Here is a 16,007-nt window from a genome sequence, read left to right on the forward strand (position 1 = left end):
ATTAACATGTTATAACCCTGAATTAACATGTTATAACCCTGAATTAACATGTTATAACATGTTATAACCCTGAATTAACATGTTATAACCCTGAATTAACATGTTATACCCCTGAATTAACATGTTATAACCCTGAATTAACATGTTATAACATGTTATAACCCTGAATTAACATGTTATAACCCTGAATTAACATGTTATAACCTAACCCCTCATCTATTGATGACAGGAGGAAGGTTGTTCTTCCAGTCCTGTCCCCAGCACCCCCAGGATGGCTGTCCTACTTGTATTATAACATGTTATAACCTTATAACCCCCAGTGTGCGGTATCTCATCTAGTGATAACAGCCACAGTGTTGGGTTTACGCGGTTCTGTCCGGCTGTTCCCCCAGCGCTGTCTCCAGCGCCCCAGGATGGTTCTGATCTCTTTGGTCCTGAAACAGTAGATGAATGGGTTGGCCACCGGGGGGAACAGGCTGTAGAATAGAAGACCAGGCTTCAGAACAAGTTGACTCTGTCAGTCGCCACGGAAATACAAATATTTTTACTTTATCCCCCCCCCCAGAAACACACACACGCCCCTGGAGCAGGTTTATTGTCCATTTTGATTAGAACGGAACTTAGTATTCTGCCTTTTCCCCAACCCTAGACACATGGCACACCTCTCTAATCTGTGGTCTACCCACCTACAGATGAGGCTGAGGCCGACGCGGAGGTCAGGGGTGATTGTCAGGTTGGGCATGTAGGGCGTGGAGTAGACTATGAAGCGGGGGATGTAGTAGATAAGAATGAGACATCCCTGAGTACCACAGGTAGAGAAGGTTTTCCGTCTGCCCTGGGTTAGAGAGGAGAAAGTTGGAGAAAATCGCTCAGTGAGTCAGGGTTAGGGTCAGGGTTAGGGGTTAGGGTCAGGGTTAGGACAGAGAGATGCAGTGAGTCAGGGTTAGGGTCAGGGTTAGGGGTTAGGGTCAGGGTTAGGACAGAGAGATGCAGTGAGTCAGGGTTAGGGTCAGGGTTAGGGGTTAGGGTCAGGGTTAGGACAGAGAGATGCAGTGAGTCAGGGTTAGGGTCAGGGTTAGGGGTTAGGGTCAGGGTTAGGACAGAGAGATGCAGTGAGTCAGGGTTAGGGTCAGGGTTAGGGTCAGGGTTAGGGGTTAGGGTTAGGGTTAGGACAGAGAGATGCAGTGAGTCAGGGTTAGGGTCAGGGTTAGGGTTTGGACAGAGAGATGCAGTGGGTTAGGGTTATGGTCAGGGTTAGGGGTTAAGGTCAGGGTTAGGAAAGAGTAGTTGGAATTAGGGACACAGGCAAGACAAGACCCCCACCCCCTCCCCTCCACCCCATCCAGCCCCCACCTTCCACACACCCTGTCTCTCACCTGTGCGTTGGCCATGCGCATCACGGTGACGATGATGCTGACGTAGGAGAAGATGATAAGGGAGAGGGGGACGAGGAGGACAAACATGGCCAGCCCATAGGAGCTATCATTGATCGCCACCATGTTGGAACAGGACAGCCTAGTCAGTGCTATAGCATCACAGTAGGCATGGAGGATACGGTTGGGACCACAGAACGCCACTTTCTGGGAGATAAAAACAAACAAAGTCATTGTCAATGTCAACCCAGCCCAGATCCCAAAGAGCCCCGTAGGTTCTAAAGATCAGGTAGGGTTCACACAACTTTCTGGGAGGTGAAGCTTGGAGAAGTTTAGAACAGATATGGTGTCATTCCCAATCAATAAGATTCATTTATAGGCCTTTTTACACCAGCAATGTCCATTAAAAGACTAACATAGATCACAACGAGCAAACAGAATCGTAGTGTCAAGGAAGTGGGTTAAGTAGTAGTTTCCGGTCACAACTTGTAGACTTGTTTATGTGCTGCTGTGCAGTTTGTTGTTAACCTTAGTTGCCTGCCAACTTTACGGGTTTTTACTTTTTAATGACCGTTTTATGTTTTATTTTTTTCCTCGCTCAACTTTTTTCATTCAACTTTTTCACCCCGGACGCTTTATCTGGACGGGGTTCGTCAGGACCTCCGCCAGCCGAAGCTAAGTAGTAACATTAACATGATGCCTTCTAATTGCAGTCGCTGTACTCATAATATACAGGAGAACGATCGCCTTATGGTGAGGATAGCTGTGCTACAAGCCCAGCTTCAGACGCAATCGTTAGGCAAGGGTCATTTCAGTGTAGGAAAGGATGAAACAGCGTCTGTGCCACCAGTAAGTACAGATAGTAATATAAATCCCCCCGCACGGTCCCCGCAGCCGGACAACTTTCTCATGGCTTCTGGAGGGAAATGCTGTAGGAATGCTCAACCGGTGTCGCTCATTCAGCTGTCAGAAACCTTCAACCGGTTCTCCCCATTAAGAAACGGGTCGGGGTCAGAGGCCGAGCCTTCTCTGGTCTCTACTCCTCCCGTTACGGGGTCTGAGACGCCGAAGGCTCCCACCATTAGCTCTGACAAATTGAAAACCCTAGTCATTGGCGACTCCATTACCCGCAGTATTAGACTTAAAATGAATCATCCAGCGATCATAAACTGTTTACCAGGGGGCAGGGCTACCGACGTTAGGCTAATCTGAATATGGTGCTGGCTAAAGCTAAATCTGGCGAGTGTAGAGAGTATAGAGATATTGTTATCCACGTCGGCACCAACGATGTTAGGATGAAACAGTCAGAGGTCACCAAGCTAAACATAGCTTCAGCGTGTAAATCAGCTAGAAAGATGTGTCGGCATCGAGTAATTGTCTCTGTCCCCCTCCCAGTTAGGGGGAGTGACGAGCTCTACAGCAGAGTCTCTGGCCCCTCCCAGTTAGGGGGAGTGATGAGCTCTACAGCAGATTCTCACAACTCAATCGCTGGTTGAAAACTGTTTTCTGCCCCTCCCAAAAGATAGAATTTGTAGATAATTGGCCCTCTTTCTGGGACTCACCAACAAACAGGACCAAGCCTGGCCTGCTGAGGAGTGATGGACTCCATCCTAGCTGGAGGGGTGCTCTCATCTTATCTACCAACATAGACAGGGCTCTAACTCCCCTAGCTCCACAATGAGATAGGGTGCAGGCCAGGCAGCAGGCTGACTGAAACATGGCTTAAGCCTGATGAATTTACTGTGTTAAATGAGGCCTCACCTCCTGGTTACACTAGTGACCATATCCCCTGTACATCCCGCAAAGGCGGAGGTGTTGCTAACATTTACGATAGCAAATTTCAATAAAATAAAATAGACTGCGTTTTCATCTTTTGAGCTTCTAGTCATGAAATCTATGCAGCCTACTCAATAACTTTTTATAGCTACTGTTTACAGGCCTCCTGGGCCATATACAGCGTTCCTCACCGAGTTCCCTGAATTCCTATCGGACCTTGTAGTCATAGCAGATAACATTCAAATTTTTGGTGATTTTAATATTCACATGGAAAAGTCCACAGACCCACTCCAAAAGGCTTTTGGAGCCATCATCGACTCAGTAGGTTTTGTCCAATATGTCTTCGGACCTACTCACTGCCACAGTCATACTCTGGACCTAGTTTTGTCCCGTGGAATAAATGTTGTGGATCTTAATGTTTTTCCTCATAATCCTGGACTATCGGACCACCATTTTATTATGTTTGCAATCGCAACAAATAATCTGCTCAGACCCCAACCAAGGAGCATCTAAAGTCGTGCTATAAATTCTCAGACAACACAAAGATTCCTTGATGCCCTTCCAGACTCCCTCCGCCTACCCAAGGACGTCAGAGTACAAAAATCGGTTAACCACTTAACTGAGGAACTCAATTTAACCTTGCTCAATACCCTATATGCAGTCTCACCCCTAAAAACAAAAAACATTTGTCATAAGAAACTAGCTCCCTGGTATACAGAAAATACCCGAGCTCTGAAGCAAGTTTCCAGAAGATTGGAACGGAAATGGCGCCACACCAAACTGGAAGTCTTCCGGCTAGCTTGGAAAGACAGTACCGTGCAGTATCGAAGAGCCCTCACTGCTGCTCGATCATCCTATTTTTCCAACTTAATTGAGGAAAATAAGAACAATCCAAAATGTATTTTTGATACTGTGGCAAAGGTAACTAAAAATCAGCATTCCCCAAGAGAGGATGGCTTTCACTTCAGCAGTGATACATTTATGAACTTCTTTGAGGAAAAAGATCATGATCACTAGACAGCAAATTACGGACTCCTCTTTAAATCTGCGTATTCCTCCAAAGCTTAGCTGTCCTGAGTCTGCACAACTCTGCCAGGACCTAGGATCAAGAGAGACACTCAAGTGTTTTAGTACTATATCTCTTGACACAATGATGAAAATAATCATGGCCTCTGAACCTTCAAGCTGCATATTGGGCCCTATTCCAACTAAACTACTGAAAGAGCTGCTTCCTGTGCTTGGCCCTCCTATGTTGAACATAATAAACGGCTCTCTATCCACCGGATGTGTACCAAACTCACTAAAAGTGCCAGTAATAAAGCCTCTCTTGAAAAAGCCAAACCTTGACCCAGAAAATATATAAAATGATTGGCCTATATCAAATCTCCAATTCCTCTCAAAAATGTTTTTTTTTTTAAAGCTGTTGCGCAGGAACTCACTGTCTTCCTGAAGACTAACAATGTATACAAAACGCTTCAGTCTGGTTTTAGACCCCATCATAGCACTGAGACTGCACTTGTGAAGGTAGCTCCATTTAATGGTGTCAGATCGAGGCTCTGCATCATCATTGTACATCTAAAAAAAATGTGAAGGACCTCGGCGTTACTCTGGACCCTGATATCTCTTTTAACAAACTCTTTTAACAAACATATCAAGACTGTTTCAAGGACAGCTTTTTTCCATCTACGTAACATTGCAAAAATCAGGAACTTTCTGTCCAAAAATGATGCAGAAAAATTCATCCCAGCTTTTGTCAGGGGTTAGACTACTGCAATGCTCTACTTTCAGGCTACCTGGATAAAGCACTACATAAACTTCAGTTATGGCTGCTAGAATCTTGACTAGAACCAAAAATGTGATCACATTACTTCAGTGCTAGTCTCTCTACACTGGCTTCCTGTTAAGGCTAGGGATGATTTCAAGGTTTTACTGCTAACCTACAGAGCATTACATGGGCTTGCTCCTACCTATCTTTCCGAGTTGGTCCTGCCGTACATACCTACACGTACGCTATGGTCACAAGGCGCAGGCCTCCTAATTGTCCCTAGAATTTCTAAGCAAACAGCTTGAGGCAGGGCTTTCTCCTATAGAGCTCAATTTTTATGGAATGGTCTGCCTATCCATGTGAGAGATGCAGACTTGGTATCGACCTTTAAGTCTTTATTGAAGACTCATCTCTTCAGTAGGTCCTATGATTCAGTGTAGTCTGGCCCAGGAGTGTGAAGGTGAACGGAAAGGCTCTGGAGCAACGAATGGTCCTTGCTGTCTCTGCCTGGCCGGTTCCCCTCTCTCCACTGGGATTCTCTGCCTCTAACCCTATTACAGGAGCTGAGTCACTGGCTTACTGGTGCTCTTCCATGCCGTCCCTAGGTGGGGTGCGTCACTTGAGTGGGTTGAGTCACTGATGTGATCTTCCTGTCCGGGTTGGCGCTCCCTTCGGGTTCGTGCTCTCTTCGGGTTTGTGCCATGGGGGAGATCTTCGTGGGCTATACTCGGCCTTGTCTCAGGATGGTAAGTTGGTGGTTGAAGATATCCCTCTTGTGGTGTGGGGGCTGTGCCTTGGCAAAGTGGGTGGGGTTATATCCTGCCTGTTTGGCCCTGTCCGGGGGTATCGTCGGACGGGGCCACAGTGTCTCCTGAACCCTCCTGTCTCAGCCTCCAGTATTTATGCTGCAGTAGTTTATGTGTCGGGGGGATAGGGTCAATCTGTTATATCTGGAGTATTTCTCCTGTCTTATCCGGTGTCCTGTGTGAATTTAAGTATGCTCTCTCTTATCTCTCTCTCTCTCTCTTTTTCTCTTTCTCTCTCAGAGGACCTGAGCCCTAGGACCTTGCCTCAGGACCATCTGGTCTGATGACTCCTTGCTGTCCCCAGTCCACCTGGCCGTGCTGCTGCTCCAGTTTCAACTGTTCTGCCTGTGGCTATGGAACCCTGACCTGTTCACCAGACGTGCTACCTGTCCCAGACCTGCTGTTTTCAACTCTCTAGAGACCGCAGGAGGGGTAGAGATACTCTGACTGATCGGTTATGAAAAGCCAACTGACATTTACTCCTGAGGTGCTGACCTGTTGCACCCTCGACAACCACTGTGATTATTATTATTTGACCCTGCTGGTCATCTATGAACATTTGAACATCTTGGCCATGTTCTGTTATAATCTCTACCCGGCATAGCCAGAAGAGGACTGGCCACCCCTCAGAGCCTGGTTCCTCTCTAGGTTTCTTCCTAGGTTCCTGCCTTTCTAGGGAGTTTTTCCTAGCCACCGTGCTTCTACACCTGTATTGCTTGCTGTTTGGGGGTTTTAGGCTGGGTTTCTGTACAGCACTTTGACATCAGCTGATGTAAGAAGGGCTTTATAAATACATTTGATTGATTGATTGACTGATTGAAGGAACAACTCCCTAGGAGGTGGACAATTTGAAAGGAACCCGACTTAAAGGCTCATCGGCCCATCCTCCCCTGGGATGCTTCGATGAGGCAGAGTCCATTTGGTGTTGTGATTCTGAACAGTCAGAGATTTAGCAACAATAAAACTAGGTCTTGTTTTGAGGTGTTTTGACTGATGCTACCTTCATGCTAACGTGGCTGAAATTCGCTAGCTAGCTAGCCAAACAACTTTAGCGATGTATTTGAGAGACAACAATTGTTAATTTATGTGCAATTAATTTGGAGACTAAATATAGTTTCCCCAATAGTGGCACACATGCTAAACAACCAAGACATCTATATCGTGACATAGATATATATATCGCACATATATCGGGATATATCGTACCCTGCTGAAGTCTACGGTGACGATGCCAGGTGCCACTTGGGCCGATATCCAGGAAAAGACTGTTAGACCACTCATAGTCCGGTTGGTCATCAACATAGGATATCTGGAGAGGAGAGAGCAGTGGGTGGAGGGAGAGAGATGGGGAAGAGGAATGTATGGGGGAGAGAGGGAGAGGGAGAGAGATGGGGAGAGAGAGAGAGGGGGAGGGATAGGGGAGAGAAGGAGAGGGAGAGAGAGGGGGAGAGAAGGAGAGGGCGAGAGAGAGAGAGAGAGAGAGAGGGATGTGGAGATGGGGAGAGGAGGAGAAAAGAAGATGGAGAGAGAGATGGGAAAGAGGAAGGTATGGGAGAGAAGTAGAGGGAGAGAGAGAGGGATGGGGAGAGAGAGAGGGATGAGGGGGAGAGGGGGAGAGAAGAAGAGGGAAAGAGAGAGGGATGTGGAGAGGGGGAGAGAAGAAGAGGGAAAGAGAGAGCGAGAGAGGGGGATGGGGAGAGGGGGAGAGAAGAAGAGGTAGATAAAGAGGGAAGGGGGAGAGGGGGAGAGAAGAAGAGGGAGAGAAAGAGGGAAGGGAGAGAGGGGGAGAGAAGAGGGAGAGAAAAGGGAGAGAAAGAGGGAAGGGGAGAGGGGGAGAGAAGAAGAGGGAGAGAAAGAGGGAAGGGGGAGAGGGGGAGAGAAGAAGAGGGAGGGAGAGAGAGAGAGAGGGAGAGGGGGAGAGAAGAAGAGGGAGAGAGAGAGAGAGAGGGATAGGGGGAGAGAAGAAGAGGGAGAGAAAGAGGGAAGGGGGAGAGGGGGAGAGAAGAAGAGGGAGAGAGAGAGAGAGAGGGATAGGGGGAGAGAAGAAGAGGGAGATAAAGAGGGAAGGGGGAGAGGGGGAGAGAAGAAGAGGGAGAGAGAGAGAGAGAGAGAGGGAGAGGGGGAGAGAAGAAGAGGGAGAGAGAGAGAGAGGGAGAGGGGGAGAGAAGAAGAGGGAGAGAGAGAGGGAGAGGGGGAGAGAGAGAGAGAGGGAGAGAGAGAGAGAGGGAGAGGGGGAGAGAAGAAGAGGGAGAGAGAGAGAGAGAGAGGGAGAGGGGGAGAGAAGAAGAGGGAGAGAAAGAGGGAAGGGGGAGAGGACCAAAAAAAATAATGAATTCTCCTGACACACTTGTATGTATTTTTCATCAATGACATCATAATGCATTTTAATGAGATATTGTTGTTGTTGTTACCTGATAGCCAGGTACCGGTCCATAGCCATGGTTATCATGATGAGAGGGTTAAGGTTAGGTGTAGGGGGAATAGGGGATACCTAGTCAGTTGTACAACTGAATGCCTTCAACTGAAATGTGTCTTCTGCATTTAACCCCCAACCCCTCTGAATCAGAGAGGTGAGGGGTGCTGAATTTATATAGATCTATGTTACCTGAGAGGGTGACAGATAGCCAGGTACCGGTCCATAGCCATGGTCATCATAATGAGAGAGTTGAGCGTTCCAAAATAGTGGATCATTTGTTCCTGGAACATACAGGTATGAAAGGAGATCCTCCCATCGTCCCTCCACCACCGAGCTATCAGATTGGGAAGGGCCACTGTGGCAAAACCTGGAGAGGAAGGGGGAGGAGAGGTGGGAAGGGTGGAGGAGGGGGAGGAGAGGTGGGAAGGGGAGCGGTGGGGGGAGGAGAGGCAGGCAGGGGAGAGGAGGGGGTGGAGAGGCGGGAAGGGGAGAGGAGGGGGTGGAGAGGCGGGAAGGGGAGAGGAGGGAGTAGGAGAGGCGGGATGGGGAGAGGAGAGGAGGGGGTGGAGAGGCGGGAAGGTGAGAGGAGTGGGAGGAGAGGCGGAGGGAGGGTTGGGAGGGTGGAGGAGACCATGTTAGACTATTGAGACACAGCCAGGTAGGGAAGGAGACCATCCCGTCGTCCCACCAGTATCGGGCTATCAATGTGGAAACACTCCTCCTGTGAAAACACTCTGGACCCCCAGTTGTAGCCACTGACTCTAAGAGGGAAATTAGACACAGCTACTCTGTTATAATTCTCATAACCTTCATTGGATGGAAGTAATCACTGATTAATAACGACAGATTTGTACATGACTGTGATGTCAGAGAGACTCTCCACGTGATTAAAGGAGGGAGGTATTTGGCACACATTTTGACAGCACACTCTTTGTCTCATGAGCTCTCCTCTCTCTCATTGATGTCTATGCTCAGCGAGACACATTTAAACTCCCTCCGCAGTCACACTGGGGAAGGAAGGAGTAAGAGAGAGTCCACATTTATAAAGAACAGACATTCTAACATGACTCCTATATCTGACAGTACCAGGCTGAGCATATTACCTATATTTGACAGTACCAGGCTGAGCATATGACCTATATCTGACAGAACCAGGCTGAGCATATGACCTATATCTGACAGTACCAGGCTGAGCATATGACCTATATCTGACAGTACCAGGCTGAGCATCTTACCTATATCTGACAGTACCAGGCTGAGCATATGACCTATATCTGACAGTACCAGGCTGAGCATATGACCTATATCTGACAGTACCAGGCTGAGCATATGACCTATATCTGACAGTACCAGGCTGAGCATCTTACCTATATCTGACATAGCCAGGCTGAGTATATTACCTATATCTGACATAGCCAGGCTGAGTATATTACCTATATCTGACAGAACCAGGCTGAGCATCTTACCTATATCTGACATAGCCAGGCTGAGCATATGACCTATATCTGACAGAGCCAGGCTGAGCATATGACCTATATCTGACAGAGCCAGGCTGAGCATATGACCTATATCTGACAGTACCAGGCTGAGCATATGACCTATATCTGACAGTACCAGGCTGAGCATCTTACCTATATCTGACATAGCCAGGCTGAGTATATTACCTATATCTGACATAGCCAGGCTGAGCATATGACCTATATCTGACAGTACCAGGCTGAGCATCTTACCTATATCTGACATAGCCAGGCTGAGTATATTACCTATATCTGACATAGCCAGGCTGAGTATATTACCTATATCTGACAGAACCAGGCTGAGTATATTACCTATATCTGACATAGCCAGGTTGAGTATATTACCTATATCTGACATAGCCAGGTTGAGTATATTACCTATATCTGACATAGCCAGGCTGAGTATATTACCTATATCTGACAGAACCAGGCTGAGCATCTTACCTATATCTGACAGAGCCAGGCTGAGCATATTACCTATATCTGACAGAACCAGGCTGAGTATATTACCTATATCTGACATAGCCAGGCTGAGTATATTACCTATATCTGACAGAACCAGGCTGAGTATATTACCTATATCTGACATAGCCAGGTTGAGTATATTACCTATATCTGACATAGCCAGGTTGAGTATATTACCTATATCTGACATAGCCAGGCTGAGTATATTACCTATATCTGACAGAACCAGGCTGAGCATCTTACCTATATCTGACATAGCCAGGCTGAGTATATTACCTATATCTGACAGAGCCAGGCTGAGTATATTACCTATATCTGACAGAACCAGGCTGAGTATATTACCTATATCTGACAGAGCCAGGCTGAGTATATTACCTATATCAAACAGTACTAGGCTGAGTATATTACCTATATCTGACATAGCCAGGCTGAGTATATTACCTATATCTGACAGAACCAGGCTGAGTATATTACCTATATCTGACAGTACCAGGCTGAGTATATTACCTATATCTGACAGAGCCAGGCTGAGTATATTACCTATATCTGACAGAGCCAGGCTGAGTATATTACCTATATCTGACATAGCCAGGCTGAGTATATTACCTATATCTGACAGTACCAGGCTGAGTATATTACCTATATCTGACAGAGCCAGGCTGAGTATATTACCTATATCTGACAGAGCCAGGCTGAGTATATTACCTATATCTGACATAGCCAGGCTGAGTATATTACCTATATCTGACAGAGCCAGGCTGAGTATATTACCTATATCTGACAGAACCAGGCTGAGTATATTACCTATATCTGACAGAGCCAAGTTGAGTATATTACCTATATCTGACAGAGCCAGGCTGAGTATATTACCTATATCTGACAGAACCAGGCTGAGTATATTACCTATATCTGACATAGCCAGGCTGAGTATATTACCTATATCTGACATAGCCAGGCTGAGTATATTACCTATATCAAACAGTACCAGGCTGAGTATATTACCTATATCTGACAGAGCCAGGCTGAGTATATTACCTATATCTGACATTACCAGGCTGAGTATATTACCTATATCTGACAGAGCCAATCTGAGTATATTACCTATATCTGACATAGCCAGGCTGAGTATATTACCTATATCAAACAGTACTAGGCTGAGTATATTACCTATATCTGACAGTACCAGGCTGAGTATATTACCTATATCTGACATAGCCAGGCTGAGTATATTACCTATATCTGACAGAACCAGGCTGAGTATATTACCTATACCTGACAGTACCAGGCTGAGTATATTACCTATATCTGACAGTACCAGGCTGAGTATATTACCTATATCTGACAGAGCCAGGCTGAGTATATTACCTATATCTGACAGAGCCAGGCTGAGTATATTACCTATATCAAACAGTACTAGGCTGAGTATATTACCTATATCTGACAGAGCCAGGCTGAGTATATTACCTATATCTGACATAGCCAGGCTGAGTATATTACCTATATCAAACAGTACTAGGCTGAGTATATTACCTATATCTGACATAGCCAGGCTGAGTATATTACCTATATCAAACAGTACTAGGCTGAGTATATTACCTATATCTGACAGTACCAGGCTGAGTATATTACCTATATCTGACAGTACCAGGCTGAGCATATGACCTATATCTGACAGTACCAGGCTGAGCATATGACCTATATCTGACAGTACCAGGCTGAGCATATGACCTATATCTGACAGTACCAGGCTGAGCATCTTACCTATATCTGACATAGCCAGGCTGAGTATATTACCTATATCTGACATAGCCAGGCTGAGTATATTACCTATATCTGACAGAACCAGGCTGAGCATCTTACCTATATCTGACATAGCCAGGCTGAGCATATGACCTATATCTGACAGAGCCAGGCTGAGCATATGACCTATATCTGACAGAGCCAGGCTGAGCATATGACCTATATCTGACAGTACCAGGCTGAGCATATGACCTATATCTGACAGTACCAGGCTGAGCATCTTACCTATATCTGACATAGCCAGGCTGAGTATATTACCTATATCTGACATAGCCAGGCTGAGCATATGACCTATATCTGACAGTACCAGGCTGAGCATCTTACCTATATCTGACATAGCCAGGCTGAGTATATTACCTATATCTGACATAGCCAGGCTGAGTATATTACCTATATCTGACAGAACCAGGCTGAGTATATTACCTATATCTGACATAGCCAGGTTGAGTATATTACCTATATCTGACATAGCCAGGTTGAGTATATTACCTATATCTGACATAGCCAGGCTGAGTATATTACCTATATCTGACAGAACCAGGCTGAGCATCTTACCTATATCTGACAGAGCCAGGCTGAGCATATTACCTATATCTGACAGAACCAGGCTGAGTATATTACCTATATCTGACATAGCCAGGCTGAGTATATTACCTATATCTGACAGAACCAGGCTGAGTATATTACCTATATCTGACATAGCCAGGTTGAGTATATTACCTATATCTGACATAGCCAGGTTGAGTATATTACCTATATCTGACATAGCCAGGCTGAGTATATTACCTATATCTGACAGAACCAGGCTGAGCATCTTACCTATATCTGACATAGCCAGGCTGAGTATATTACCTATATCTGACAGAGCCAGGCTGAGTATATTACCTATATCTGACAGAACCAGGCTGAGTATATTACCTATATCTGACAGAGCCAGGCTGAGTATATTACCTATATCAAACAGTACTAGGCTGAGTATATTACCTATATCTGACATAGCCAGGCTGAGTATATTACCTATATCTGACAGAACCAGGCTGAGTATATTACCTATATCTGACAGTACCAGGCTGAGTATATTACCTATATCTGACAGAGCCAGGCTGAGTATATTACCTATATCTGACAGAGCCAGGCTGAGTATATTACCTATATCTGACATAGCCAGGCTGAGTATATTACCTATATCTGACAGTACCAGGCTGAGTATATTACCTATATCTGACAGAGCCAGGCTGAGTATATTACCTATATCTGACAGAGCCAGGCTGAGTATATTACCTATATCTGACATAGCCAGGCTGAGTATATTACCTATATCTGACAGAGCCAGGCTGAGTATATTACCTATATCTGACAGAACCAGGCTGAGTATATTACCTATATCTGACAGAGCCAAGTTGAGTATATTACCTATATCTGACAGAGCCAGGCTGAGTATATTACCTATATCTGACAGAACCAGGCTGAGTATATTACCTATATCTGACATAGCCAGGCTGAGTATATTACCTATATCTGACATAGCCAGGCTGAGTATATTACCTATATCAAACAGTACCAGGCTGAGTATATTACCTATATCTGACAGAGCCAGGCTGAGTATATTACCTATATCTGACATTACCAGGCTGAGTATATTACCTATATCTGACAGAGCCAATCTGAGTATATTACCTATATCTGACATAGCCAGGCTGAGTATATTACCTATATCAAACAGTACTAGGCTGAGTATATTACCTATATCTGACAGTACCAGGCTGAGTATATTACCTATATCTGACATAGCCAGGCTGAGTATATTACCTATATCTGACAGAACCAGGCTGAGTATATTACCTATACCTGACAGTACCAGGCTGAGTATATTACCTATATCTGACAGTACCAGGCTGAGTATATTACCTATATCTGACAGAGCCAGGCTGAGTATATTACCTATATCTGACAGAGCCAGGCTGAGTATATTACCTATATCAAACAGTACTAGGCTGAGTATATTACCTATATCTGACAGAGCCAGGCTGAGTATATTACCTATATCTGACATAGCCAGGCTGAGTATATTACCTATATCAAACAGTACTAGGCTGAGTATATTACCTATATCTGACATAGCCAGGCTGAGTATATTACCTATATCAAACAGTACTAGGCTGAGTATATTACCTATATCTGACAGTACCAGGCTGAGTATATTACCTATATCTGACATAGCCAGGCTGAGTATATTACCTATATCTGACAGAACCAGGCTGAGTATATTACCTATACCTGACAGTACCAGGCTGAGTATATTACCTATATCTGACAGTACCAGGCTGAGTATATTACCTATATCTGACAGAGCCAGGCTGAGTATATTACCTATATCTGACAGAACCAGGCTGAGTATATTACCTATACCTGACAGTACCAGGCTGAGTATATTACCTATATCTGACAGTACCAGGCTGAGTATATTACCTATATCTGACATAGCCAGGCTGAGTATATTACCTATATCTGACAGAACCAGGCTGAGTATATTACCTATACCTGACAGTACCAGGCTGAGTATATTACCTATATCTGACAGTACCAGGCTGAGTATATTACCTATATCTGACAGAGCCAGGCTGAGTATATTACCTATATCTGACAGAGCCAGGCTGAGTATATTACCTATATCAAACAGTACTAGGCTGAGTATATTACCTATATCTGACAGAGCCAGGCTGAGTATATTACCTATATCTGACATAGCCAGGCTGAGTATATTACCTATATCAAACAGTACTAGGCTGAGTATATTACCTATATCTGACATAGCCAGGCTGAGTATATTACCTATATCAAACAGTACTAGGCTGAGTATATTACCTATATCTGACAGTACCAGGCTGAGTATATTACCTATATCTGACATAGCCAGGCTGAGTATATTACCTATATCTGACAGAACCAGGCTGAGTATATTACCTATACCTGACAGTACCAGGCTGAGTATATTACCTATATCTGACAGTACCAGGCTGAGTATATTACCTATATCTGACAGAGCCAGGCTGAGTATATTACCTATATCTGACAGAGCCAGGCTGAGTATATTACCTATATCTGACAGTACTGGGCTGAGTATATTACCTATATCTGACATAGCCAGGCTGAGTATATTACCTATATCTGACAGAGCCAGGCTGAGCATCTTACCTATATCTGACATAGCCAGGCTGAGCATGATGATGTACATGGGTTTCTGCAGGCTGCGCTCCAGGGCAAACATCACCACCAGCAGGAAGTTCCCCACCACCGTGATCACATAGACGAAGAAGAAGAACCAGGCCACCAGCTGGAAGAAGGATGGATGGAGCCCCGGGAAGCCCACGATCACAAACTCTGCCACGCGCGTGTAGTTCTCATCTACCTCAAACATACTGTATTGGGGAAGGTAGGGGGGAGGGATGGGAGACAGACAGAATCAGAGAGAAAGCCTCTCATACATGAAGATAGACAGAGACACTAAAGCCTGTCCTGAAATGGTTAACTACTCGATTAAAATCGTTTCAGCTGCAGGAGAGAGGGAGAGAGGGAGAGATGGAGAGAGGGAGAGAGGGAAAGAGGGAGAGAGGGAGAGATGGAGAGATGGAGAGAGGGAGAGAGGGAGAGAGGGAGAGATGGAGAGAGGGAAAGAGGGAAAGAGGGAAAGAGGGAGAGAGGGAGAGAGGGAGAGAGAGAGATGGAGAGAGGGAGAGATGGAGAGAGGGAGAGGGAGATGTTGAAGACCCTGACCCTCTCCATTCGTACCCCCTCACGTAACATAAATCAAGTGACACAATTTTAAAGAGACAGCCTACATCTCTCCATCCTTACCTCCCTCCCAACCACAGCCCCCAGAGGTGTGTGGCGTGTCCCGCTCTGTACCTCCCAGCCTTATACCCAGCGTGCCCGTTTGACAGCACAGCCAACATCCAATCAAAAACCTGCCCTCTGCTGATGTCACTGTCGTCACTCCACTCATGTCCGTCACAGATAATTTCATCCCTGGCCATCCCTCTCTAGGGCTGTGCCTAAGTCTTCTCTATCTAAACAGCAGCAGTGGGATCA

At 45.5% G+C, this 16,007-nt stretch overlaps 1 protein-coding gene across 1 annotated transcript; it reads right to left on the minus strand.

Annotated features, from left to right (window-relative positions):
• Nucleotides 1-331: 331 nt before the first annotated feature.
• On the minus strand, nt 332-15,336 carry LOC120056740 (olfactory receptor 10A4-like). The gene is made up of 6 exons (XM_039004946.1): nt 15,114-15,336; nt 8,326-8,503; nt 6,927-7,029; nt 1,377-1,580; nt 687-835; nt 332-476 (listed from the first exon to the last, which is right to left on the minus strand). The coding sequence occupies exons 1-6, from the start codon at nt 15,334-15,336 to the stop codon at nt 332-334; spliced, it is 1,002 nt and encodes a 333-aa protein (XP_038860874.1).
• Nucleotides 15,337-16,007: the final 671 nt, after the last annotated feature.

This window comes from Salvelinus namaycush, chromosome 12 (genome assembly GCF_016432855.1).
Source record: "Salvelinus namaycush isolate Seneca chromosome 12, SaNama_1.0, whole genome shotgun sequence".
Taxonomy (NCBI): Eukaryota; Metazoa; Chordata; class Actinopteri; order Salmoniformes; family Salmonidae; genus Salvelinus; species Salvelinus namaycush.

Coding starts and splice junctions, on each gene's coding strand:
- LOC120056740 (XM_039004946.1), bottom strand. CDS start 15,336: ATGTTTGAGGTAGATGAGAACTACACGCGCGTGGCAGAGTTTGTGATC. Junction 8,504..15,113: donor CCTGGCTATGTCAGATATAG/GTAAGATGCTCA, acceptor CTTCCTCTCCAG/GTTTTGCCACAGTGGCCCTT. Junction 477..686: donor GGCCTCAGCCTCATCTGTAG/GTGGGTAGACCA, acceptor TCTATTCTACAG/CCTGTTCCCCCCGGTGGCCA.